The 27,507-nt window shown below is 60.1% G+C and overlaps 1 protein-coding gene across 2 annotated transcripts; it reads right to left on the bottom strand.

Moving 5' to 3' along the window:
* Positions 1 to 166: 166 nt before the first annotated feature.
* Sema6b (semaphorin 6B) lies at positions 167 to 16,704 on the bottom strand. 2 transcript variants are annotated; one of them, XM_055617726.1, is made up of 17 exons: positions 16,580 to 16,704; positions 9,221 to 9,373; positions 9,003 to 9,126; positions 8,198 to 8,258; positions 8,021 to 8,083; positions 7,623 to 7,724; positions 7,224 to 7,314; positions 6,557 to 6,676; positions 5,971 to 6,059; positions 4,959 to 5,176; positions 4,213 to 4,344; positions 3,667 to 3,816; positions 3,230 to 3,412; positions 2,997 to 3,146; positions 2,574 to 2,651; positions 2,419 to 2,477; positions 167 to 2,005 (listed from the first exon to the last, which is right to left on the bottom strand). In XM_055617726.1, exons 2-17 carry the CDS (start codon positions 9,342 to 9,344, stop codon positions 1,089 to 1,091), a joined length of 2,661 nt encoding a protein of 886 aa, XP_055473701.1. In that variant the 5' UTR covers positions 9,345 to 9,373; positions 16,580 to 16,704; the 3' UTR covers positions 167 to 1,088. The 2 variants fall into 2 exon arrangements, with proteins under 2 accessions (XP_055473701.1, XP_055473702.1); XM_055617727.1 differs by lacking the exon at positions 16,580 to 16,704 and adding an exon at positions 10,105 to 10,361.
* Positions 16,705 to 27,507: the final 10,803 nt, after the last annotated feature.

Below are 27,507 nucleotides of genomic sequence, written 5' to 3'. Positions count from 1 at the left end.
TGTTATGAAAGTTTCCCAAGTCGACACACCTAGCCATGACCTCCCCTCCCAGCCTAGGGTTCTAAGAGGCTAAACCCCCATTTGCCTGTGAGTGCACCTAAGAGCAGACTTTGTCCCTCAAGTGTTCCTAGTCGCCCCAGGCAGCAACTGAGCCAGAGTCGAAGGGGCCGGTGGATGTAAACAGAGTTTTATTGACCGGGATAGGGCTGGGGAGGGTCCTGGACTCAGCTGGCCACGTGGCATGCACGGTCAGCTGGCGGTCAAAGACTGGACGTCACAAGGGGCACGGGTGGCATGGGCCTCTCTGACCACCCCAGGGCTGTATTTACAGGGGGGTCTGCCCACCTCTGCCCCCCAAGACCCCCACAAGCCCTTTAGAAGCAGGTTCCCCCATCTCCCAGCCTGGACTCCCAGGTCCCCTCTGCAGGAGCAGGATTTGAACTCCAAACCAGCACCTCGGAGGCCCCGTCCCCTGGACTCTCCAGAAGTCCCAACATTGGCTCAGCCAACGCCAGGGTCTCTGAGGGCGCCACCACCCACATTCCGAGTCGCGTACACACACACCACGGCGGCCCTGTCTCACACACACACACACACGCACACTTCTGTCCCGGGCCCCTGCACACAAACAGGCCATGCACACGGACACACACCCACACACGCAGGGGCCCGGGACCGGGGAGGGGGTCCCTTCTGCGGAGGATGTGTTGAGGCGGGAAGGCTCATGTCTGCAGCTCTGCCTCCCCTCACTCTACGTCCTCACCCCCCACCCCGGCCGCCACCCCAAGAATGGGGCTGTGCAATTTCTTAGAAAAAAGAAGAAGAAGAAGAAAAAAAAAAACCTCAAAATAAACAAAAGTCAAAGTCTATGCGCAGAAGGTCAAAGGTCGGCCTCCTCCCGCCCACCCCGGGGCTTCGTGTCCTGCATCCTCCAGGATGGAGGGGGCTCTTGTGCTTCCCTGTGGCGAGGGGATCCCCCCCGCGCGTGCGTGGGAGACAAACGCGTCCCACTCGGCGCCGGCAGGGCTCGGTGACCTGGGCTGCTGGCCCGGTCTCTGTGGTTGGCACCGTCGAGGCTCCTGCCCGGTCTAGGGCACCGGGGGCGCAGTCCGTTCGCCCGCCCCGCAGGGCAGCAGGTGCGTGGAGTCCGCGGGTGGGTGGCGGCGGGGACGGTGTCCCCCGGGCCGGGCCTCGCCACTGTTGAAGGTGTGCGTGCGCCGCAGGGCGGCCGCGGGAGGCCCGTGGGGACCCGGCCTCCGCAGGCTGCTGGTCGCGGGCGGGCTCCACGGCCTGGGCAGGCCGTCGCCCGCCGATGGGTCCAAGGGGCCCGTGGGTGCGGACACCACCCGCCGGCGGTCCGGGCTGGCGTGGGGAGTGAGTGGGAAGTCGCCCGGGTGCGAGGCCCGGCTGGGTCTGGGGGCGCAGAGGCGACTGTCGGGGCCCGGCTCGGCCGGCGCGGGCGGCTGCTCGGGGGCGCGGGCGGGCGCCAGCAGCAGCAGGGAGGTGGAGGCGGTGGCGGACAGCAGCGCGTGGCCGTGGTCCCAGGCTCGCGGGCCCAGGGCGTGGGCGTGCGGGTGCGGCGTGGGCAGGCGCTTCTGCGGCAGCGGCGTCTGCTCCGGGGTGGGCAGGAGCCCCGAGTCCAGGTCGTGGGGGCCACCGTGCAGCAGCGCCGCCTTCGTCCAGCCGTTCTGCATGAGCGGGGCCAGCAGGGCCTCCGGGGGCGCCCCGGGGCCGCCGCCCGCTCCTCCGCGGCCCCCGGGGCCCGCGCCCCTGCGCTCGCCCAGCCGGCTCACGCTCAGCACGGCCTCGCCGCCGCCGTGGGCCAGGATGGCCTCCTTATCCTTGCGCCGCGCCAGTTCCCGCCGCTCGCGGAGACCCACGAACCAGCCCACGCTGAAGCCGGACACCACGGCGCCAACCACGAAAGCCGCCACCGAGGACGTCACCAGCAGGTTCACCGACACCAGCCCCGCGCGCTCATCAGAGAGGCTGGCGCGCAGGAGTCCTGGGGACAGACGGGCAGAAGGTGGCAAAGAGGTCCCCACCGGAAAGCCAGTCTGGTCCGTGCTGGAGAGGCACGGAGCCACGGCCCTTCCCAGGCGGGATCCGTCCTTGACCACGCCCCCACAGCGGGGGGCTCTCGGCAGGGGCTCTATGCCTGAGCCACAACCCCTTGTCCGTGTTTTGTTTTGTTTTGTTCTGGAAATCAGTGTGTTTTCCTTCATCTCCATCCAGATGGATCTCATTTTCGCCCGCAAAGCAACAGCCACCAGAGGGCGCCTGTGAGCACTGAGTCATTGCCCACTGCCTTCCCCGGCCTCCAGCTCACTCAGTTTGTGATGTGTCCACCACCCTAACCCCAGGACTGAGCGACCCTGGCTCGTGTCAACACACAGGGGAGCCCCTTTCTTAGCTTACCAGTGCAGTCGCCTAAGCCGGAGGTGCTGGCCCCGGACACATCTTGCTCAAATGTGGCACTGAGGGGGGAAAGAAGCAGACTCAGCAGAGCCCTTTATCCCCAGCATTGCACCGGTTGGGGGGGACCCGTCCCCACGTGCCCTCCTCCCCCATACCTGGTTCCTGGTTTGAGGAAGATGCAGGAGCCTTCGGGCGTCCATCCACAGTACGGATCCTGACTGCCAATACAGTTCCTAGGATAGAGCATGTAACTGCCACCCAGGGGACCATGCGTCTTCCGGTCACCACCGCTGTGGCCCACTGTGAGACCCGGAGGCCTGGCCTACTTCCTCTCCGATTTTCACACATGAAAATGGATGCTCGGGTCTGAAGCATAGCCCCAAGTCGGGCTGCAGCCTGAGGCCACACAGTCTGTTCTCCCTGCGGCCGGCACACAGCAGCCTCACTGCTCCTCCGGGGCAGGCTCCACCCCGCTCGAGTGTGCCTTCACACAGCTGTGTTTGATGCCCAGTTTGCACCTCTGGATGAAAGCTTTTCCCTCCGCCTCCCACCTGGGCCAGCCTTGGGGAGACACTCACTTCATGCATCCGGAGTACAGCTGGCAGCGAGCGACGGGAACTCGAACCACACAGCGGGGAAAGGCCGCCAGCAGGCCGCCGGAGGCTACATCCAGCTCCAGGCTCAGCAGCCGCTGTCCCCACTCGCCACCGCTGCCGGATCTTCCACACCTGGGCACACAGGGGGTGCGTGAGGCTGCTGAGCCCACGCTGGGTCAGCCAGCCACTCCCACCAACCCGTTACATCCCCAGACCTGTCCGGTCGGTAGGTCTCAAACTCCTCCAGTAAGATGCTGGGCCCGTCAGTCCCTGAGACGCTGGAGTTGGGCCTCACGAGGAATTTGAGGACTGTGCCAACCTCGGAGCCAAGGAAGACTATTGTCTGATTGCCCCATGGGCCTGCACCCACATCCACGGCCACTCTAGTTAGCTGGTGCCTGGAACACAAGATGGACTTGAGGTCAGCTTTGTCCTGAAGCTCCGAAGGCCTCCCATCCCCGAACTGTGGGGCACGGGAGTAGTCACACAGGTACCCACCAACAGACACACTGATCCACGTGACACCAGAAAGTCACGCTCTTTCCTCCTGAGGCCCTTTGCATGGGCTGCCCTTGCCCAGCATGCCCCTCGATAAAGATAGCCCCTTGACTGAGACCTATCCCCCGCTCCACCATGCCAGGCTGGTACTGACCGCATCAGGGTCCTCACGATCCAGGGCGCGTGGCCCAGGGAGGGTACAGCCTCGTCCATCAGTGGGTGGGTCTTCACGAAGTTGAGGATCTCGTCAGGCAAGGCGCTGGATGCGTTGTACTGCATGCCAGGGGCTGCGCAGCACCCGGGCCTGGGGGAAGACAAAGGGAGTCAGGGAGGAGGCAGGGACCCCCACGATGAGGCCCCGATTCACTTGGGGCATCTGGGGCCTGGTTTGAATGGCTCCCCACCCTGCTGGTTTCCTGATCTGACCCACTGTAGACTCAGGACCTCCATACATTCTGATCCGGTTTCCCCCAGGGCCTCACAAGGGCCTCTGCATGGCTTATCCCTCAATAAATGAAGGTCACTGACTAAGGCCTGGTCCTTCCCGGTGATCGCCTGGCCCTACTTCCTCCACAAGCTTCTCGGCTTCCCTCCATTGGCTCCTCGTCCAATGTGGTGAGCTGGGCTGACCTCCCCAGGCCAGCCCCCGTAGCAGCAGGACCCTCCTTAGGCACCCTGTGAAGACGGAAGTCGCTGTCACCTGGGCCGTGGCACTTGGTCTTCAGGCACTGGCGTCCAGATGGACTCAGGGGACTTCTGCTCTCGGAAGCGGCCTTCAAACACAGCAGCCACTTGGTTCATGTCAAAGGCGCAGACAGCAGAGCCAGGGATGCTGCGGAGGGTTCGAGAGACACTGCTGAGCCGGATGGGGCCCCATCTCTGGGTCTCCTGTGCTGCCTGAGTCCCCTGCTCTTTCTCTCATCTCAGCAACACAAGCCACTCACCCTCCAGAGCTCCCCAAGGTTGGCCCACTGCAGTTTCTCCAAGAGCCTCTGCTCCTGGACCTTTGCATGATTCAGTTCCCAATGAATATTGAGTCTCCCAGAAGCCATGCCTGCTGACCTGCTGACCTCTATCGCTGCTCTTCTGCCTGTGGCTCCTCAGACCAAGCCGTGCCCTGCTCCATGCCATGAGCATTCAAGCATATTCCCTGATCCCACTGGCCCGCTCTGCACCTGAGGCCTGAACCTCCTTCCTCCACCCAGCACACAGCCTTTGAAACTTCGCATGCACTGTTCCCCTCTTCCAAGCCCAACGTCTCTCTGCCGGGAGGCTTTCCTGCCTCGTCCCGCAGGACAAGAGGGCCCCAGGTATCTCCTTTGTTCCTTGGCCCCTGCTTGTCGAGGCAGTCTCCTGGGACCGATGCCGCCAACACAGGGCTTAAAAAGCGTTTGCTGACATTCTGGCCAATGAACACCCCGTGGGCACACGGCGGTGTGAGCTGACCTGTTGCTGGGGGTCGAGAAGACAGCAAGGATCACGGGCCGGCCACCCAGGCTCAGCACGCCCGTCACAGCCTGCAGCACATTGAAGTAGAAGTGCGAGTCCCCAGGCACGGAGCAGTTGAGGCGGGCCTTCAGGAAGGAAGTCCACTGCTTCTCCAGCACGCGTGGGGAGCCGCCCACGTCATTCTTGCACACTCGGGCCACACGGGATACCACTACCTGAACAAGCAGCAGGCACCAGGAGAAACCTCAGTCAGCACGGCGTAGAAATGGCTGCTGCCTGCCGTGCGGGACAGGGGAACTTCTGTTACAAAAGACTAGGGGGACCTGCCACCCACAGCACTCTGGATGCCAGACAGCGGGGATGGGGTGGCACAGGTGACAGTACAAGACAGAAATGGATGGGTGAGGGATGGGTGGGTGGGTGGATGGATGGGTGGGTTGGTGGATGGATGGGTGGATGGATGGATGGGTCGATGGATGGGTGGGTGGGTTGGTGGATGGATGGGTGGGCGGGTGGGTGGATGGGTGGGTGGGTTGGTGGATGGATGGGTAGATGGATGGATGAGTCAGTTGGTGGATGGATGGGTGGGTGGGTGGATGGATGGGTGAATGGATGGATGGGTTGGTTGGTGGATGGATGGATGGATGGGTGGGTGGATGGATGGATGAGTGAGTGGGTGGGTGGGTGGGTAGATGAATGGGTTGGTGGGATGTGGGCAGACTCAGGTTAATGGTTCTGTGACGGGCTGATAGACAGTGCTGAGGGAAGGAGCTGTGGGGCCACAGGACACCAGTGTTTTCAACTCTGCCGTCTACAAAGCCTTCAGGCTCCACAGTTGCTCCTTAAATGTCTTCCAGACATTCCTTAGAGACTTGCTCCTGGCTGAAGGGGACACTGTGAAGGCTGCCTCCTCTGATGCAGGTGGATTTCATGGATGAGACCTCATGCCCACCGTCCCGAGCTCAGCCCAGTGTGCCCTGCCCAGGTAGCTCAGGGGCTGCAGAGAGACCTTTTCCAGGTAGTTGAACTCCATGGCGATCTCCCGGAAGAAGAAGTAGACGTGGCTCCCCCACTCCACGGCGTGCACAAAGTAGGGCTCTGTTGAGAGAGAGAAAGTGTTGGGCTCCAGGTTCGTCATCGCGAAGCGGTCTTGGGCCCTGACTGCCATCAGAGCATATGTGCGCTGTGCTCTTACTGTGAAGAAGGGACTGAGCCACTTAGCCAAGATCAACTGAGCCCAGTTTGGCTTTTTTGGGGGTGAGTGGGGTCATAAGTAAAAAAAAAAAAAAAATCACTGTGTCCACCATCCCATGCTAATCTGTGCTGTTTTCTGAAAGCTTCCTCTCTGCTTGGTGGAGAGCTCAGCTCTGAGGTTTCCTGTCCTGTCCTTCCACTTCGGATTCCTCAGCCACCCACTTCCAGCATGTTCTGCTTTACATCAAAACCTTCCATCTAGTTTCAGTTTTAAAAAGATCAACCGATTCCCAAACCAAGGTCCCAGTCTCTCTTCCCTGCTGTCGGGGACTGTTGTTTCGTTGGGGGTATCGGGTAAACGTCACCTCTACAAGGCCCACACTCTGCTCCCTTGGCCTCACCTTTAAACCACTTGGAGTCATGCTTGACTGTGCGCAGCGTCGGCCGGTCCCCGAGGCTGCGGTAGATGACAGCGTCGATGGCCAGGAAGTCCGTCACCGTGGCTGTGAAGAGCATGCCATCTGGATATGGGGATGGGTGTGAGGGAAGCACATTGGGGGTCAAGCCGAGGAGGCCCAGACAGAAGCCCAGGTAGAGTGGCACAGCCGAACTCCAGCGCTTGGGAGGCAGGGGCAGGCGCATCTCTTTGAGTTTGAGGCCAGCCTGTCTACAGAGTGAGTCCCTGGACAGGTAGGGTTACACAGAGAAACCCTGTCTCAGCCACGATAACAACAACAAACATAGTGGAAGGCCCGGAGAGGGCTGGGAAAAATTAGAAACTGAGCCCAATGTGGGTTGTCACCAGGCTAAGTCTGAGCCCACCATGGCCCCATGACTGGATGAGCCTGGGCTGACCCTGGGCTGAGTCCCTATATAGGATGAGACTAAAGCCAGCTGAACATTGAGCTGCTTAAATTTCTTTCTCCGGCTCAGCCTAGCCACCATCCTGACCCTGACCGTGTCCCCTTAGATTCTGTCCATTTCCCAGCTGCCCCTGAGTGACCGAGATCTTAGGCATGGAAAACGCCTCTCCTGGGGCTGGGCGTGACAACAGCAGGAATCACTTACCTGAGAAGAGGGCAACGTTGGCATGCTTGGGATCATAGGGGCAGCGTGCCATCCCGCTGATGCTGTCCCCAAGAGGCTGCAGCGTGTCCATCTGCAGGGAGGACAGGTGCGGACAGTGAACCTCCTCACCATGCCTGGCAGCTCTAGGCTTCCCCAGTCCTCCACTCCAGGCAGAGCCCTAGCTTCAGCCTGCGTTGTTGTGTGACTATGCTAGCCAATTAACCCGGCTGGGCTTGGGTTTTCTGGTCTGTGAACAGGCCTGAGTCCACTGTGGTCAGCTTGCAAGAAAAGGGGGAAAAGCCCGGCAGGCCTGTCGTAGGGGTGAGTGTGGCTGGGAGGAGGAGCAGGGTGGCTGGGAGGTAAAGCAGGCCCCCGGGGCTCGGAAGGGCTGAGACTCACGCTGTAATTGGCACAGATGGGATTGAATGCGTTGGAGCCGCACACGAAGAGCGTGGTCTCATCCCGAAGCAGGAGCACCTTGACAAAGTTCCGACACTCTCCCTGGGGTGGGGAAGGAGGCAGGAGATGCAGAGGGCGTTGCCCGTCTCCTGTGCCTTTGGCTCAGGCTGGGGGCTCAGCCAAGGCTGACCCAAGGTATGGGGCATGGCATGAAGGAGGCTGGGCCCGGCCTGGGAAGACTGGGTGTGGCAGCTGAGGCACCTGGCTTGGAGTGTAACAGTGACAACGTGGGACTCCTCTGCTGAGATAGAAAGAACCAGCCTGAGGCCGTCCAGAGAAGTCTGAGGCCCAGCTAGGAAGGTGGTCAGGGAGGGAGGACGGGGACAGGCCTCTCTCACCTCTTGCTTGCCCTTCATCCGGCACACATCAATGTCGCTGGGATTGGAGCGCCAGGTCAGCTTCTGCCGGCACACAAAGTGTGGTGAGGGGGTGCGGTCCCCGAGTGCCTCGGCCCTCTTCTCCACCCTGTATCCCACCTCCCCTCATGGGGCCCCGGTTCAGCACCCCTTTCTCACCCGCTGGTACCGCAGCTCCGTGGATGTAGCCGGCTCTAGCTCTACCTGGTACAGGTTGTCTCTGCAGGAGGGGCATGGTCCATGAGATGTGGGGGACCCAGCGACCATCCGTCCAACCACTATAAACATGTCTATCCAGCACCCACACCATTCCTGGCCTGTATTGTGGTGTCTGCCTTTGAAATCTGTCCTACACCCACCGCTTGCTCATTCCCTTCATCTTGCCACCAGGTCCAACCTCCACCCACCACGGCTTGGACACATCCAGGCCTCGGCACTGGCCTGGCTTTGTGAAACCACCACCAGGGGGCGCCTTGAGCACCGAGTCAGCTCTGGCTTCTTTGCCTGCAGCACCTTCTAAGCATCCAAGCCCAAGTTTGTTTTGTTTTGTTCATTTGTTTGAGTTCCCCTCCACCCCTCTCTAATGGCGCTCAGTAAACTGGGTCCCAAACGTCGTCCCTAACAGTTACACATCCAAGTCAACTTTAGGCTCTAATCATGTAGCATCCAGCACCCTTAAAACTTAGGCTTAAGGCAGGTGGATCTCTGAGAATGTGAGGTCAGCCCGGTCTACATGGTGAGTTCTACGACAGCCAGGGCTACACCAAGAAACCCTATCTCAAACAAACAAGCAAAACCCACCCGACAGTCAGTACCGTTAAACCCAGGGCTCAGTAGCCTTAAAACAGCATTGAATACCCATGAAACTCAGCAGTCCGCAGCGGGGAGTCCCACAGTCCATCCAAGCCACAGGCCCCTCATGCAGCCCTCACACATGCGCGTGGCTGCCTCGACATCTGCATACCTGTCTCCGATGAACAGTGTCCTGTTAACGCGTAGCACCCTCTGGATGTTGAGGTCCTCAGCACCCTCCGAAGGGGCCGGACGACCCGGCCCGCTCCCCACAAACACGGGGTAGTGGCTCAGGTCTAGGGGAGGGCGGAGAAGGAGGATGCATTTGGAAATGCTATCCTGCCCACCTCGGACCACGACACCTCCCTGCCCATCCCTCCCCACACTCACAGTCCCTGGGGGCCACGCTGAGTGGAGGTGGTTCTTCCGGGAAGAGGCCGTGGGTGACCCGCAGGAGCAAGAGCAGGAGCAGCAGCTCCGCCGGGCGGGGAGGGGACTCACTCGAGGTCCACATGGTGAGGACCGGGTGACCACAGATGACTCCTGCAAGCCAGGATGGCGGTGAGTGGTGCGGCCTGCAGTTCCACTAGAGGCCTGGAGATGGCGCACGAGTCCCTCCCTTCCTCCCAGAATAAAAATAACAACTGATAATAATAACTACCCTCAGACGTTGTTTAATTAACAAGCGACTTTACAACCACATGTGAGTAAAAACCTCAGGAAATAGCTGCAAACGAAAATGCATTAGGTAATTAAAAATTAATCACAAGAATTACAGTAATGGATATTATCTTAAAACATGCGCTTAAAAATCCAATCTCAAAAAGCATTTAAAAAATCCTTCAAGTTAAAGCGTAAAAAGCTTTGGAGCCTGCTGTCGTGGTACAGGCCTGTCATCCCAGCCCTAGAGAGGCTGAGGCCAGAGCATCATTAGTTCTAGGCCAGCCTGGTCTACATGGCAAGACCCCATGTTAAAACCACATGGCAACAAAATTAAAACAAACAACGAGGGGCAGGGTTTCAAATTCAAAGGCTGAACAAAACATAACAGAATTTAAACCCCTTGGCATTTTATAAACCACAACATAAGCAATGGGAGTCATGGAACATCCCAGCAGAGGCCTCAGTGTCGCTGCTGGGCTTGACTTCCGGTCCTCTCGGGCCGCTTCCTTCTGCTCTTATTCATAACCGAGGAATCCTGAGGTGTGTGAATTCACACATAGGACTCCATCCCTCCAAATCTGGGGACCCCAGGGCACGGCACCCATCCCTACCAGAAAGGGGTGCAGTCCAGGTTCAAGACACCCAACATGAGATTCTCAGCACCTTTGTCAATCTCCAACAAGCTCTGGGCCTCAGTTTCCCCAGCCAGGCAGCAGAGATGTCTCCCAGCCCTGCCCTGCCCTTGTGTCTTGGGGATCCTAAGCCCCAGTAGGTGGGAGCAATGAAGGGAACAACAGTCCCAGAACACCAGGCTCTAACGGTCAGGGCCAAAAAACAGGAAGACCTTGCGCGGCTTCCTCTGCCTGACCCTGGCTTCCAGGATTTGTGACTCAGAGGACACATGTCCCCTGATAGGAGCCTACTTCCTTATAAGTTTCCTAAGCTGGCTCCTCCTTGTGTGCCCCCTATGCCCGCCCCATGACCCCAGATTCCAGGAAGCTGACCTCAGCACTGTGGCCAACCTAACATTCCATTACCACGCCATCCCCTCACCGGGGCCTTCTAGGTGGGGGCGCCACCACTGGCCATGCCCTCGGCCCCTCACGGGGGGGGGGGGGGGAAGCTCGGCTCACAAGCCACGACCCCAGCTCTTTCACTTTTCATCCCTGGACAAGGTCTGATTCTGTAGCTCTGGACTCAAGAGTTCACCAGACACAGCCACGGGAGTTGCATTGGGGAGCTCCGGGTTCATGGGGGGCCCCTGTGCCCCACAATAAGATAGAATAATACAAACAAAAAACCCTGAGACAGAACCTCACTTCGTGGATCAGGCTGGCCTCTCCTGAGAGCCCCCCACCCCCCAGCACCGAGTTACCAAGCCGTTCTGGCTCCTCAGCCTGCCCCTACCCCTCCTGGCTAGAGCGGGGCTGGGTCCGAACCCGGGGCTCTAACCCTTCCCAGACACGCGCAAGCCAAAGCCCCTCCAGGCCGCGGCGCAGGACGCGCCCGTCACACCCCCGCCCCGCGCCACGTTCACACCCCAGTCGTTAACACTTTTTTCGGCTCTTCCCACAAAGTTGTCCGGCGCGCAGCCGTGGGGCGGAAACCGCGGGCCCTCGGTGCGCAGGCTCTGAAGCCGCGTCCTCCCCGCCTTCAGGCTCTGGACACGAGGGGGCGCCCGGGAGCGCCGCGGCCGCCACGGTTCCCACTGCCTCCCCGCTCAGCCCTGCCGTCCGACCCCCGCCTCCTCCCCTTTCTGTCCCCTGACCCCCTGCTCCTTCTACGGCACTCTACCCCGCCCCAGGCTGACCCCCTAGGTGCCCGCAGGCAGGCCCGCACAGCCCTCCCAGCGCCAGGTAGACCTCTAGGTGGTCCGTGATCACTTGTATGTGAATCTGTGACCCACGCTGAGAGTTGCGCCCCCCGCACACGTCAGGGTCCCTGGTCCTCTGCCACACACCCACTGTCCGCTCGCCAGGCAGGCCCCTCCCCGCCAGTCCGCAGGAAGTCAGACTTGCTCCCAGGTGTGTGTTCACCCCAGGCAGGCGCCCCATGACAGGGCCACCCACACGTGTATTCACGCGTGCCTCGGGAGGCCCCCCAGCACTCCTGCGACCCTCCTCCACCGCTGGCTTCCAGAGACTTCGGGTCATGTGACAGCCAAACAAACCACACTGGCTGTGTGGGGAAACCGAGGCCCAGCATGGGGATGAAGAGATCCGGCCGTGGCTCTCATTCAGCTCACTGCCCTGCTCTGCGACCTGTGACCAAACATGGCCACTTCCTGGGTACTGGCTGCCACCCACTCCGTGCCAGGCTCCCGTGACAACTGCAAAGGTCCCAGGCGTCAAAAGCGTCCCCTAGGTGTTGTGCCTAGTTCATTGGTGTTCTACAGCCTTCTATGGCCACTCAGCAGCCCTGACCTGAAGCCCTGAGGGGCCGAGGCCAGGGCCACCCCCCATCCCACCCCCAGGTCTTAATTAACCGGGCTCTACTTTAAATCTCTCCTCAGTTCTTCTTGCTTTCATGGGGGCTGGGATGCTGTGACAGGGTCCCCCTACTTCCTCCCTCCCCCATTCCATGGACACAGCAAGCTACAGCCCTGCTTCCTGTGCCATGCCCCTCACCTGGCCTGTGACCCGGGCCAGCTGCCATCTTCCTAGGCCTCCTTGGGCTCCACAGGGGACACGGAGACCCTCTGATGGCTGCGATCCCCCTGCCTCCTCTGCAGCGGGGTGCTCCCTGAAGGCCCACTGCCTCAGGGTTCCGGCTGTGCTGCTGGCTTCCCCAGGGGGATCGAGTGACCGCCGGGCAGCCGGGCCCCTGCTTGGGCCTGGTCTGATTACCGGCTCCCCTTACAGCTCTCCAGCTGCCTCTCTGGCCCCACATGGCACAGACAGGGGAGGGGGCTCAGCCTCATGGCCCCTCAGCATGAACCCTGCCTTCTCTACTCCCCATCCATGAGACAAGCCTGTCAGGCCTGTACCAGTCTTAGTAAGCTACCAAAATGTATACCTATGGTGCACAATAGTTGCTTAGCTGTACTAGCTGTATGGATGTCTCTGAGCTTGGTGTGTCCTCTGGGGTCTGGCCTGGCGGACACTGCTGTGTTCCCGAGCCTGGCATACAGCAGTCGCTGATAAACACCAGCTGAAGCAGTGTTTTGGGGTGAGCCCTGGCAAAGGCACGTTCACTCCAGACTTCCTGAGCCTGACTGCAGGCCAACAAGGCCAAGGGTATCCCTGTGACCAGTGTCATAGACGCCCAGGCCTTGGCACTACAGTAGGCATACAGAAAGTGGTCAATAAATGATGTGCAAAGCTCCCCACAGGTGTGAACCCCCTTCACACTCACTCCCCGGACCACGTAGAACACAGAGCTCAGAGAGCGTGCACCACTTGGCCAAGGTCACACGACGCATCCCAGTAGACAGTAGGGCAGAGGGCAGGGTGAGGGGACCTGTCCCCCAGGTCACCACCGCCAACCCCTGACCATTGAGCCCCCACCCAGGTCCGGTGGAAGGACACCTGATGGTGACGGTGGGGGGTGGGGTCAAGGCCTGCTGGGAACAGGAAGTACCGCTGGTGAGCCTGAAGAAGACAAAGGCGGGAAGTGGGTCTGTGGAGTCAGAGCGGATCCGAGGCTCCCTGTGACTCGGGGCTCGGCATGGGCCACACTCTGGCAGGACGGCGTCCGCCAGTGGGGGTCAGGCCTGGGTGGCCGAGCCGGGGACGGGGAAAATGCACACCCTAACCTCCGCCTCATGTCCCCTCGTAAGGGGATCCGCAGCAAACACTGTGAAGTAGCTGCGTGCTCCCTGCTCACCTTTGAGCACCGACTGTGTTCAGGGCCCTGTGATGGCTGGTCAGAGGCGGCTGCCTCGGGACCTGGGGCTGCTCTGTCTTTTCACCAGCGAGAAGACTGAAGCCCAGAGCAGTCAGAACGAGCCAGGGAGTGGCCACGCCGGGGCAGGAACTCGTGTGGCGCCCACTAGTACCCACGGGGCCCCACCGAGGGGTGAAGCTGTCCCCAGCTCCTGGGGTCCCGGTGCCCACACTTCCTATCTCCCTGCTCCCTTCTCCCACCACACCCGGCGGCACCCTGCGACCCCTGCCCCAGGGCCTCTGTCTGGCGTGACCCATGCCCAGGGCCTCTGTCTGGTGCCTCTCCGTGGCAGTGTTAACCTCACCATCCTCCCGTCACCTGTTCCACCTCTTTTTCCAGCCCGAGGCTCTAAAGCCACGTCCTTGGGGACCTCCCCAGCTGCGCCATCTCTGTCCTTGTCTTCAGGGTGCTCTGTGCTGGTGCACTTGGCTTACATGGGTGTGAATTCAACAGGAACAGGTCCTATGGCCCTGCTCATGGGCTCTGTTTTACACATGGAGACACTGAGGCTCAGAGAAGAGGGGAGATTTGATCCGAGCGCTGGGCTAAGGGCCACATCTTGGCAAGGGCTTTCTGCTGTCTTTTGTGTAACTATCAGAAAATACGTGACCACCTCTCACCTCCTCTCACATCCCTCAAGGCTCTAGCGGCAATGCCCCTTCTCCATGCACCTTTCCTGAGCCACAGTGCAAAATCCAACTTTCCCTAGCTTCAGTTGCTCCCTCCACTCCAGCCCCAACTGTACACAGCAGAAAGAGCTAGGATCTGCCTCAGTTTCTCCTCCCCTAGCCTGGAAGAGTCCTGAGGAACAAATATACAAGTTAGATTTGCTGTCTGCGCAAGACACAGACCACAGCACATAGGAGCCACTGGGAATGTTTGTTGACTGGCTGAATAACTTCCTTGTTCACTCAAGACACCCCTAGAAACTCTTAATCCCCCTTAGGGCTCTTGAAAGCATTCAGGAAGTTCCTTGGTGCTGAGCCAAGTGCATCCTGGGAAATGTAGTCATCTGGCAGCCTGACCTGTCTCTCACCTGAGTTACAAGTCACCCACCCACTGTGGTCCCTGGGAGCTGCAGCCTCACTCCGGTGCCTCAGCTCCCAGAGGTCCTTCCTCGAGGCCAGCGGAGCCCTGAGGCCTTGCCATCTCCCTCTCTTCTCTACAACCCTCCCTGGCTCGTGCAGCCCTGGAGAAGAAGCTCCTGCTCCCTCCCGTCTTCACTTTGCTTCCCACTTGAGAAAGTTCAGCCACCCTGGGAAGTCCTCCCACTCCTCAGCTCAGTGGCAGCCTCCGTGCTCCCTCCCAGCTGCCCCCTCTAAGGCCGCACCCAGGGTCAGCTCAGGACAGCCACCTTCCCTGGAGACGCCAGTCACCTTTCGGTCCGGCTCACCTGTTCGCAGGCTGACGTCACTTCTTCCAAGGACAGCTGCCTGCCTGTCCTCTGCCCACGGACAGACGGACATTACTAGGGCTAGGAACCCAGAGGACAGAGGCCAATGAGGCCGGAGGACATATCAGGGTTCGGAAGCAGGCAGAGACCATCCTGAGGAGACCACACATTGACTGAGCCTGCCTCAGGACACACAGCAAAACTAAACGTTCAAATTTACCTCCTGCCAGGGCCCTAGATCCAGGGTCACCCTCGGAAGGGACAGGTTTTTAGTTAATGGAAGAGCGGGGCTCCCCATCTTGCTTTGGAACTCAGGGCTTCACAAAACCCAGCAGCCCCAGCTGGTGCTCAGAGCCTCAGTTTCCCCAGCTCCTCTTGGCCACCGTACCATTGCCAATGGACACACTATGGATAAAAAAGATGCCCCCCAGGCCGCCACCTGCACAGTAGGGGTCAGTGACTCCCCCAGCCAGCAGGCCAGCCAGCACCAGGCCCTGCCCAAGTGCAGGCTTGGAACCCCAGATCTCCCCCACCTCTCTAAATAGCCTGAAAGCAATCATGCGTCCTGAAAATCGGCCAGAAAACCTGAGTCTGGGACTGAGAGAGAGAAAGAGGTGGGGTATAAGCGGGCAGGGGCACTGAGGCCCGTCACTCCAGCCATTCTGTCCCCAGGGCCGACCTCTCCAAGTCAGAGCTAGCTGGCTGCAAAATTGGGGTTCCCAGCTCGGTCACACACACTCAGCTTGTGGTGAGGGTTGTCAGGAGGGTAAAGGATAAAAACTTGGGGGTGACACATATGCCTGGCAGTGTGACACGGACCTCTGCCACAGACCTCTGCCAGGCTGCCGGAAACCTGGAGAGCAAAACAGACCTCAGGTGGAGGTGACACAGACCTCAGGCAGTGTGACAGAAAACTGGGAATCTCAGATGGGGGTGTCACAGACCTGGGGCACACAGAGACCTCAGGCGGAGGTGACACAGACCTCAGGCGGGGGTGACAGACCCCGGGCAGAGAGGAAGTGGGATCCAGGAGTCCCTCCCGACCTCAGGGTTGTCGCAGGCCTAGAATTCGCTATCTGAGGCCGGGGTGGGGGTTCGGCCTGGCAGCGGCCCTGGGGAGGCGCCCCAAAGTCGGCGGTGGAGAGCAGGATGGCGCACGTGACCCCCGCCCCAGGGACCAATCAGCGACGCGGTCGGCCAGGGGGGCCACGGTGGCACCCACCCCGCGCGGCTGCCAGAGACGCTCCTTTGTCCCATTGTCGGGCTTTGGGGGGTCTTGGCCGCCCCCCTTCGGGCTGTGCTGCAGCGGGGGCGTTGGCCGCGGCCTATGTCCCCCCCTCATTCCAGTTGCGCGGCCAGCGAGGACCCGGGAGCTCGGGGTGCAGCTGGTGCACAGGGCCGCGTGGGGACCCACGGGAGGTCGCGGCTGTGTGTCCCGCCCCCTCCCCTACCCCCACCCTAAGGCTGTCGCCCCAACAATTCAAAGCCACTGTCGGTGCCCCGGCCCGATGAGCCCGGGCCTTGGCTGCAATCCCCGCCCGCTGCGCAGCCCGTTAGCCCCGCCCAGGGCGCTGGAGCGACGACCGCACGCGGGGGCCCCGGGCCAGTGTCGCTGCACGAGGCGCCCCGCGGCCTGTGCGCGCCCGGTGCGTGCGTCCCTGGTGCATCTGTGCCCGCATCTGTCCCCGCGTCCGTCCCCGCGCGCGTCCCCACATCTGTCCCCAGTGCATCTGTCCCCGGTGCATCTGTCCAAGGTGCGTCCCCGCGTCCGTCCCCGCGTCCGTCCCCACGTCCGTCCCTACACTCACCTCCAGCGCAGGCCGAGCACCTGCCCGGCTCGGCCCCGGCCCCGCAGCGCCTCAGCCTGGGCTCCCACGCGCGGGCGGCTCCCGCGGGGGCGCAGCGCGGTGTCCGGGCCGGGGCCGCATCTCTGCCGCCGCCGCTGCGACTCGCGGCTCCGCCACCTCCGCCCCCAGCGCCGGAGCGCGGAGCCCCGCAAAACCCGGAGCGGAACGGAGCGGAGCACGGACGGGAGGAAGCGCCGTCGCCTTTCCGGGCCTCGGTTTCCCTCTCTGTGCCTCTTACCTGTCCAAGCGGGGATGTCGCTGAAGACCACCGGCTTCCGCACTGAGCTGCGCTGTTCTGACTGACTCTGGGCATCTCCAGTACACCGTAGGCGCTCCGTAGGTGCTTTGCTCTTGTATGTTTTAGTAAATTCCCCAATTTATCTGACCGGCCACCCGCCCACAGGGACCTCACAGACCTGGGGTCGGTCCCTATGGCTCATGGCATCACTGACTCAAACCACCAAGCTTTCCTCTGTTTATCTGTCGTGACTGACTGACGAGGACAGCCCTCCTGTGGAGACTAGGCTAGCCCGGAACTCGCAGACTGCTCGGATTAAAGGCCTGTGCCAGCATGCCATTTAACACGCACTTTTTGAGGGACATTGGGACAGCAAGACATCTCTCCCCGTACCTCAGTTTTGCTCTGTCCGAAGCCCCTCCCCATCCCAGCCATGACCCTGAACGCAGAGCAGACCTCTCTCCAACTGGGCTAGGTATTGCCTGACCTCCTGGCATCTCCAGGAGGCAGTAAGTGAGTGAATCCTGCTTACACAGGGGGCCTCAGCCCATCCCGCTGAGGACTCGGAGCTTGGGACTCTGAGCTGTCTGGGAACAGCTGGGCTTGTGGGTGTCGGGATTTGAACTCTGAGCTGTGGACAAGCTGAGGGGCTAGAGCAGGGTCCCTGGGACCCATTGTAGCCACTAGAGTGAGACTTCAGCATGGCCCATCAGCTTTGCTGTCCCCATCATACAGCCAAGACACAGCTTCTATGGAGAAACTGAGGCAGAGGACAGCGCCAGACCTCGGCCTGCTCAGCCTGGCCTATCTATGATCGGTACCCGACAACTGTTGAGCGCAGCGCCAGCGGTGTCTTTTGGTCCCGGGAGCCTGCCAAGGTGACCAGTGGTTGCAGAAGTCAAGGTGCAGGGAGCTCAGTGGCCCCCTGGGGCGGGGGGTTGGGCAGGGGCCCCGAAGGAGCAGGGTGGATTTGCCAGTGAGCGCAGGGCAGAGTGGGGACGCAGGGAGGGCCTTTCCCCAGGGAGACCTGTCTGAACAAAGGCCCCATGGTCATGAATGGTGCCTCTTTCACAGACCGGGCAGGGGGGTCAAGCCGCCCTCCCCCACGCGGCTCCGGCCGGTCTCGGCGCTGACCTGATGGCCATGGAGAGTCAGGCAGGAAGGACCCTGCTCGAGGCCCCCAGAGCCAACAGCAGCACCCCTTCCCTCGGCTGTGGCGCTCCAGGAAGACCCCGCCCCCTGGGCCTCGATTCCCCAGCCTCGGCTTCACTGCGCTCCCGCCCTGCTCCGCGCTGCAGGGATTCCAGTGCGGATTTTGGGGACGCCCGAGGCTATTGACACCTTCCTTGCACAAGGCCCAGTTGCGGCCGGGGGGTGCGAGGGGGTCTGGGGAGACCCCGGGTAGGACAGTCGGACTCAGACACCCTGGATCGGGGAGGCTGGGCCCGGACGCAGCGAGGACCCGCTCCGGCCTCCAAGCGCCCCGGAGCGTCCCTCTCCTTCCCCGCTTGCTGTGTGACGCTAGGCAGCTCCAGGACCCTCTCTGGGCCCATCTGGAGCGGGGCAACCAACTTGCAGTGGGTCACCTGGCTCCCTAACCCGTCAGTCCCCTGCCTCAGTTTCCCCCTCTATGTCAGACGCTCTTGGCGTCCAAGCTTGGGAGGGTGGGAGGGTCATCTTTGCTTCGCGGTACTTGGTGTCACTCCGGGTCCAGGCTGTGACCAGGGAATCCCCCCGGGGCGCTCGAAGGGCAGCTGCGATTGGCTGAGGCCTCTCGTGACGTCAGGCCCTCTCTGACGCCCCCTCCCCCAAGAGGCACGTGGGGGGCAAAGGCCGCGGGGGAGGGGCTCAGGGTCGGCGGATGGGGGTGTCCCCCGAGTCCGAAGTGGCAGCTGAGAGGCGCAGACGCGAGTGTGCGCGTCCCCCAGTCCCCTCGGCCCCCCCGGGGCTGCAGCTGCTCGGGCGACAGATGCGCTGCTCAGTCCGCCCAGCTGGTCCCTGGAGCTCACGCTGCACCAGTGGGGGAGGGCTGCGGCTGGCTCTGACCCTTCCTTGTCCCTGTCCTCTGACCCCTGGGGCCGGGGTGTTCTCTCGGGGACTCTTCCTTAAATCCCAGGCCCCTCCTGGGGCTTCTGTCAGTGTTGGGAGTCTGGCTGGGATGTGCGGGGCAGGGGAGTCGGCGGCGGGTTGGATGCGGTTACCACCGGAGTCCACAAGCAACCCCAGGAAACTCACGAAACACACCCAACAAAATAACAAAACAATCCCCTCCGCTGTACAGACTCCTGACCTGCTGTGTGCAGCTTCGGGATTCCTGAACACCGCTCTTGCTACCCTCTGAGTGAGCACATTGAGGCCCTGGGGACCTAGATTGCCTGATGAGTCCCCTAGGGAAATGTGGGGTGGGGAGTCGAATCCCAGCTTTTAATAGTGTTCTTGGGGCCTGGAGAGATGGCTCAGTGGCTAAGAACACTGGCTGCTTTTCCAGAGGACTGAGTTCAGTTCCCTGCAACCACATGGCGGCTGGCAACCATCTGTGATGAGATCTGGCGCCCTCTCCTGACGCGCAGGTGTACATGCAGGCATAACACTGTATACATGAATAAATCTAAAAAAGTGTTCTTGGGGCTCCCTGTCTGTCTGAGCATGTGGGTTGGCCCTGCGATACCCCTGACCTGCAGCGCCCCAGCTTCCCCCACTCCCCCCAACCTTTCTGCTGGGCATGTCCTAAGTTTTTAGTCTATTTCCACCCAAGGACAGGGCCCAGGTCTGCCCCACCCACTCCTGCATCCAGAGTTTAGAACCCTCACCTGGAACTCAGTAGGTGAGCTACGAATGCTGTCAGAGCCTGCCTCCTTGCATTGAGGGGGAAACTGAAGGCCAGTCGGATGTTGGGTGAGCCCCAAGCCACCCACCTTCCCCACCAGTAAAGCAAAGCAGCAATGGCGACCTTCTTGTCAGAAGTGAGGAGGGGTATCAAGTGAGACAACAATTTCAGGAGCACTTACGGAGCACCTACTGTGTGTATAACAACAGGTTCTTTGTACATCTGAATAACACCAAAAGCAACTTTATTGAGCACCTATGGTGTACATCAGAGCCCAAATGCTTTGCTCACTCAGATAACCACAGGAGCACTTACTGAGTGCCTATGGTGTGCACTGTAACTAAGATTATTGTGTGGATCTCGATGGCGAAGCGAGTGCGGCTGAGCTGCGGTGGGTACATTGGTAGGACACGGTCCTGCACCCTCCAATGAGCTCCGCCCTGCTGAAGGCCCAGACACCCACCCCACCGGCCTGGGCAACCCTCCCCGGAGGTCTAAGCCAATTGCTGCATTTGTGCTCTCACTAGGGAAGTCCACCAAAAAGCCCAGTCATCCTCACCCTCCAGGCCACCATTTACATATTCAAATGAGGCCAGAGCTCTCCAAGTCCCCACAGCTGGGAGGGCAGAGGGAGATGCTGCTAAAGCCAGGCCCTCGGAGGGAAGATCACCTCTGATCCCGCCTCAGGGCCTCAGGGCCTTTGCGTGTCTTTGGAGTGATCAGAGGCAATCAGTGGAGTCTGGACAGTGCGATCCAAACCCTGCCTTTGCCTCCCGGAGCAGCGAACTTGACAAGAGGTCATTGCTGGAGACACCCAGCATGCAGTAGGTGTTCGACTCGAGATTCAGTTTCCTCTGACCTCTAGATCCCTCAGAAGCTGGGGGAGGAACTCAGCATCCCCGAGGGCATCCAGGGAGGTGTCTACAGAGAAATCCAGCCCACGGTGGGCTTCCGTCCCTTCCAGGCTGCATCCACTGCAGCCAGAACCACACAGCTCAGCCCAGATGCACGGCGAAATATTACATAGCCAGGAAAAGGACAGGGATGCTGACACCCAGACATGGACAGCCTGCTAGGTCACCACGCACAGGGACACAGCAGCACGCAGAAGGGCACGAGCACTCTCACAGGGTCCTTGGAGTCCTCATAGCTCCAGACAGGAAGTGGGAGGGTGGGCGGCAGCAGGCTGGGGAAGAGCAAGATGAGGGCAGAGAGGACAGATCCAGAGAGGATGGTGGGGAAAGCGGCCCAGAGGCGGGAACGAGCCTCCAGCTGCCAAGCTCTGTGCCGAGAGGTTATTAAACAGACATTTTCCCACAATAAAAATAAATAAATAAATAAATAAATAAATAAAAAGATGTGGAGCCATGGAGCTGCTGTGAGGAGGGCTTGGTGTGAATGACCTCACCAGGTGGCACCCGCCACCAAGCTGTCCGAGGGTGACACTGACATAGTGTGTGTCAGGGACGGGACGCTGGCGGCGCTGAGCTCAGGCTCACGCATCCCTCGCCCTACCCGGACCGGCTCCACTTCTCCCCAAATACTAATTATCCAGCTAGCTTGAGCGTGCACCTTCCGTGTGTGGGTGTGGACCTACTGGGTGCCGGGCACACGCCGTCCTGGCAGAGCTCAGGCACCAGGCACCACCTACTCCACACATGTTTCCTGAGCACCTTCTGGCTGCAGCAGAGGACACTGGGGCAGGAGGAGCCTGGGGCCGGCTCCTGGAGGCCTGTGTGGGTGAAGCAGGCTGTGTGTGTGTGTGTGTGTGTGTGTGTGTGTGTGTGTGTGTGTGTGTCAGGGTAGGAAGTGGGTGTGGGCCAGGAGAGAGGGTCACTCGGCAGCCTTGATACATGGCCCTGTTCAGGCCTCCTGGGCCTGTGGTTCTACCTTCTACTGCACTGATTCCCAAGGTCACTGTCTCGGCTCCGGCCCTGACCTCAGCAGCAGCGGGACGCTCTGGGAAGGCCTGGCCCTGCACTGAGGCCTCCTCCGAAGCCGGGGCGGCTCCTGGGCTAGAGAGTTTTAGTACACAGTACTCCAGGTGGAGTGTAAGGCCCCACTGTGGGCAGTGGGGTGGGGGCGGGCCTTGCCCAGGCTCCACGTTCCACCCCTGCCTCCCCACTCCAAGCTGCCGGAGTCTGGAGATTCACCCCCATCGGGGCACATCCGGGGCCCGTAGGAATGATGGGGGGACATCCTCAGCACCCCCACAGTCACCCCCACAACCAAGATGGGTCCCCAAGGCCCTCAGCCTCCTGCCCACCAAGACTTGGTGAGCCCTGGGTCCCCTAAGCACAGGGGGCGTGTCTATAAACACAAGTGGCTCCTTTACATAAAATCTGCATTAATTAGCATATCGATTATCAGTGGCCACGGACCCAGGCAAGCCAGGAAACTTAGTGTTTCCTGACAAGCGGTTTCCACAGGAGGGGAGGGGCCTACACATGGACCTGATTTTGCAGATTCGGAAACTGAAGCTCATGATGGGGAGAAATATGCGGGACATAAGAGAAAGACGAGTGAGAATTAGTCCTTCTGGAGTCAATGTGACAACAGGGACATCTCTGAGGAGGTGACACCAGACTAAAGGTCCAGAAAACTCCCCTGAAAGGGGCTGTTATTCCAGGTTCAAGCAAAGGCCCAGGGACGGGGTGGGGGAATGGCCATGCAAAGGCCCAGGGACAGGGGACACGGCGCACAAGGGTCACAGCCCAGCACAGAGGTTCCTGAGAGAAGATTCCAGAGAACTGAAGACTTTCACAAGGCCATGTCTCTCCTCACAAGCGCCCAGCATGAGGAGGGAAGAGCAGAGGGGAGAGGTGTGCTCTTAGGGGAAACTGAGGCACCGTCCATTCTCTGCCTTTTATGTAGGCAGGGATGCAAGCTGGGAGCCCAGGCCAGAGATGAGGCCCGAAGCCGGGAAGGGCGGGAGGTGGCTTTCCTCCGAGGCTGTATTTATAGATTCCGTTTGATGTCCCCACCGATCCGAGGCTGACCTGGTTCTTGGCAGCTGCGGAAGGAGGGAAGGAGGGAAGAAGGGAAGGAGGATGGTTCTGGAAGCTGCCGCGCAGAGCAGAGGAGGAGCTGGAGATGGGGGAAGGCAGGCGGCAGGCCAGGTGCACTCGGGGGAGGGGCGCGGAGCCAGCCTCAGTTTCTCCTATTACAATACGATTTCAACACACTATCTTAATGATGTTTTGTGCTCTTGAGTGTGCTCATGTGCATGCGTGTGTGCGTGTGTGTGTGTGTGTGTGTGTGTGTGTGTGTGTGTGTGTGGCTGTCGGGAGACCGCATGCTCAAAGGAGTTGCTTCTCTCCTCTCCACATGGATGGGAGGGACTGAACTCTAGTCCTAGGCTTGGTAGCAAGCTCCCTTGTCTGCTGAGGCCTCTCACCAGCCCTGATGTACAGATGCTAAGACAGGAGCAGTAATTGAGGCTGCACTCTGCTTCTCCGTCATCGTCATCAAAGCTGGCCTTGAACCCTGATCCTCTGCCTGCCTGCTCCCGGTGCTGAAGTGGCAGGCCTGCACCGCCGTGGCTTGGGAGGGAATCCAGGGCCTTGTACATGCCAGGCCAGCATCCTGCTCTCTGTACCCTGCCCCAGCCCTCAACTTCACATTTTAGCCCAGTTCTTAGGGCTGTGACCTCAGCCTTTGATGTCATCAGAAAAGATGACATCACCACCAGGAAGCTATCCCTGCGCTATCCCTGAAGGGCTGTGTGGCTTTGGGTCGATTGCTCAACCTGATGTCCAAAGCATAAAAAAGGGACTTCTATCCCTTGACCTCACTTGGCTCTAGAGGAGAATTCAGTGACTCAAGCCATGCCGGCCATGGGTTCCCAGCACTTGGGAGGTGGAGGCAGGAGAATAGCCAGGTTGGGTGAGCTTCAGAGTGAGAGCCTGACCAAAGACAGAGACTATGATTTCAGCTAACGGCAGAGCGCTCTCTGCATACCTGAAAACAGCACAAGGGAATGAGCATGACCTCGGGGGACCAGAGAGGCAGTGGGGGACCAGAGAGGCAGTGGGGAACCGGAGAGTAGTCTCTCAGGACCATAGAGCCAGGAAGGCCTGAAGGCTAGGAGCGGAAGCCGCGGTCTGGTGGGCTAGGTTGGGGAGTGAAGTCAGGCTCTTGTGGAGTCAAGTGGGCCCGCGTCGGGGCCTCTGAGGACCTGGCTGGCGCCAGGCTCCTGGGTTAAGCCTCTGTGGCAGCTGAACTTCCGTGGACTTGTAACTCCCAAATCCCTGGAAGCACAGCACCAGGTGTTCCGGAACAGACGCTCGGGCTTGATAGGCTACCACACATGAGGAGGGACAGCTGCTGGGCTGGGTGGCCCCGGGGAGGGGCCAGGGCAGGCGAAGCGTTGGCCAGGAACCCAGGCCACATGTCCCCTTGAACACCTGCCCCCAGACTTCTCATCCCTAGTCACCCCTGGAAAGTCAACTCTGGTATCAACATTTGGGGAGCATTTATGGAGCACCTCTTCTAAGGCGTGGGCGAGATGTGCCTGGGCAGGCTGACAACCCCCACTGTCACCAGGAATGACATCCTTTCCCTGGCTTGGGACTCAGCACCCAGGCCAGAGCTGGCTGGGTAGGGAGCCCTGGGGACTCATCAGTCTCTCTCTCCCCAGGTTCCAGCTCACCTGGAGGTGTGTCCTGTGTCCTCACGAAGGCACAATTACTTTACCAGCCGAGCTGGCTCCCCAGGCCCCTAGTGGACACCTTTGCCAGACACTGCACTGAACCCCTATTTGCCTGTGGAGGTTTAGGTCCAGAGATGCAGAGCAAACCCAGAACTGGGGAGGCTGGCTTTCTCCTGCCCAGGGCCTGTGTGCTCCTGCTCTCTGTGGGTCACTGGTGCCTTGAGCCCTCAGGTTAGGTAGGAAGACTTTTGCCAACTCCACAGCATGCCTGCCACGCGCCTCCATCCTTACTTGTGTAATGGGGCTCCATCATGGTGCTCCCGTTCTGCCAGGCGCCCCTGTATCCTCCATCCCCAGCGCGAGGCACAGACTTCCCAGTGACCTCAAAGGGCTTGGGAGTCACCCGGTGCCTGTGCATGAGGTCAAGGGGTCTCTGTGGTGTGGGGCTCCCCAAAGCTTTGACTGCTCCTGTCACTAAATAGTCACCTGCTGAAGGGTGAGGTGGGAGGGGCCTCAGCAAGAAGCGGAGGAAGTTAGGGGGCATGGTCTGGGAGGGGCAACAGGGGCGTGGTCGGGAAGGAGGGATCGCAGTGGGGGAGGGGCTCGGAGTTGGTGGGGACCTGGGGTGGGGGTCGGAGTCTTGGGATGGATAGGTGACTGGAGGGAGGGCCTAGGGTCTGGAGAGCCTTCAGTGCTAGTGAACCTCATCACCCCTCATCCTTACAGAAACGCCACCTCATCCCAGACCTCAGGGGCTCCCGAGCCCATGCCTCTTCCCACTGGGCGGGGCAGCTGTGGCCGTATTTATAGCGTGTGTCTCCTGCCACTTCCCTTCCGACTGGGATCCGACGATCACCCAAGACCCGCAACACCTGTCCCCCGCGCGTGCTGGGGGAGGGGCGGGCCGGGCTCCTCCCGCCCCTCCTCCCTCTCGAACCAGCTCCGGGCCCTTTCCCAGGCCCCCTGAGGCCCCTTAGTGTCGCCAGTCCCCCCCTCCTTCCAGACCTGACACATTGTCCCCAACCCGGGGTTCGGGCGGCTGGGCGGGGTGGGGGTTGCAGCCTGGGGTGGGGGCTGCCTGCTGCTCGCGGTCTCTGGGCAACGCTGGCTCACAGTGAGCCCGGACACAGAGGCTGCGCTGTTCCCGGGAGGGGACAGAAAGCTGGAGGTGACGGGGTGACAGCCTGGGAGGCAGCATCTTACGCAGAGGGTGCCAGACCAAGGGCTGAGCGTCCCAGGTTGCAGATAGGTTGGTGATGAGGCCATGGGAATCCTCCTCCCATGCCCAGCTGTCCCCATTGAGTCCCCAGCTCTGCCAGCTTCCTGTAGCATCCAGGACTGCTTCCTGCTCGGTGCTGCTGCCAAGGAGTCTGCCACTCAACCCATTTCATGGGTCTGAAAACCAAGGCCGAGGAAAGGTTGAGCACACCCGTCACCCCAGCTCTCCGGAGGCAGGCACAGGGGGATTGAGTTGGAAGCCAGCCTGCGCTGCATGCACAGTGAGGGAGTAAGAAGCCACATTTAGGGGATGCTGCCTGGACCCTGGCCTCTAACACTGTCTCTCAGGGTGGTCCCTCAGGCTCAGCAGTGTAATGGCTCCCACAGGAGGTTCAGTCAAGAGACTGGGGTAGGGCTCTGGAGTAGACCTCTCTCACTCAGCACCTACAAAACCCTGGATTCCACCCTCCACAGACAGGCCGGGTGAGGCAAGCCTGTCACCCCAGAGCTCTTGAGGAGGATCAGGAGTTCAAGGCCATCCCCAGCTGCAGAGTGAGCCTGAGGCCATCGGAACTGCATGAGACCCTAAGAAAGCCCTAGGGATGTAGGGCACAGCCGTGTGTTGGACTCTTGTGTCTCATCTGTACAGAGGGCCAGGCCGCCTGGATTCTGTGCCTCAGTTTCTCCATCATTAAAATGGATGCTAGAACTGTCCCAACTTGGACAGGCCCATGGTGGGGATGGAGGAAAGCCCCCAGCCGCTTTCTGCTTGGCAGGGAAGCCTTCCCAAACCACCTGTTTCTTCCAGTCTTGCAAAGGGGAGTCCTGCCCCCTGGACATCCAGAGGCCGCAGGACCACCCAGCCCTCCAGGATGAGCAGGAAGCTGGGACACAGTTTCCTGCTATCTGCTTACCAACCCCCTTCCTGAGAGTGACACAGTGGACCCCTTATTTGTCCCAACTCTTGTATTCTCATTGCATGGACCACCACAGAACCTGGTGAGGAGGAATCTAGACCATCACTCTGAGGTCAACATAGAAAAGCCCAATAATCCCTTAATCCACACAAGGGACCCCAGAAGACTCTGCCAACCCTCCAGCTCACACACAGGGCGTAAGAGCAGGGTTCATACTGCAGGTCTTTGTGTCTTGAAACAGCAAATGCCTAACAGGGTGTTGAGCTGGGCTCAACCCCTGCGCTGAGGCTGGGAACTAGGAGTGATGGCAGCGGGCGGGGTCAAGGACACACAGCAAGCGGGAAGGAAAAGATGGGCAGGGGTCATCTGCTTCTGAGGGAATAAACACAAAGGGAAGGAAGGAAGAGCTGGGGATGGATGGAGGGTGTCCTGGCTGGTTTTGTGTGTCAACCCTGACACAAGCTAGAGTCATCAGAGAGGAAGGAGCCTCAGCTGAGGAAATGCCTCCAAGGGCTCCACAGTTAAGAAACTGTGAAGCAGTTTCTTAATTTGTGATCCATGGGGGAGGAGCCAGTCCATGGTGGGCGGTGCCATCCTCAGGCTGGTGGTCCTGGGTTCTATAAGAAAGCAGGCTGAGCAAGCCATGGGTAGCAAGCCAGTGAGCAGCACCCTCCAAGGCCTCGGCATCAGCTCCTGCCCCATTTGAGCTCCTGTCCTGACTTTCTCCAATGATGGACTATAATCTGGAAGTGTGAGTTGTATAAACACTTTCCTTTCCGACCTGCCTTTTGATCATGGTGTCTTTTTTGCAGCAATAAAAATCCCAACTTGGACAGATGGATACATAGATAAATGGATGGAGAGGTGGATGGATGGATGGAGGGGAGAGTGGGAAGGAGAGTGAATGGATGGAGGAGTGGATGGGTGGGTAGGTGGATGGATTTGTAGATTGATGGAAGAATGGATGAGTGGGTGAGTGGGTGGGATGGATGGATGGTTAGTTAGATGGGTGGGTGGATGGATAAATGGATGAATGGG

This window comes from Psammomys obesus, unplaced genomic scaffold, assembly GCF_907164565.1.
Source record: "Psammomys obesus unplaced genomic scaffold, mPsaObe1.curated_primary_1811, whole genome shotgun sequence".
Lineage (NCBI taxonomy): Eukaryota > Metazoa > Chordata > Mammalia > Rodentia > Muridae > Psammomys > Psammomys obesus.
Note: the sequence above shows the minus strand (reverse complement) of the source record. Positions and strands in the feature narration are given on the sequence as shown.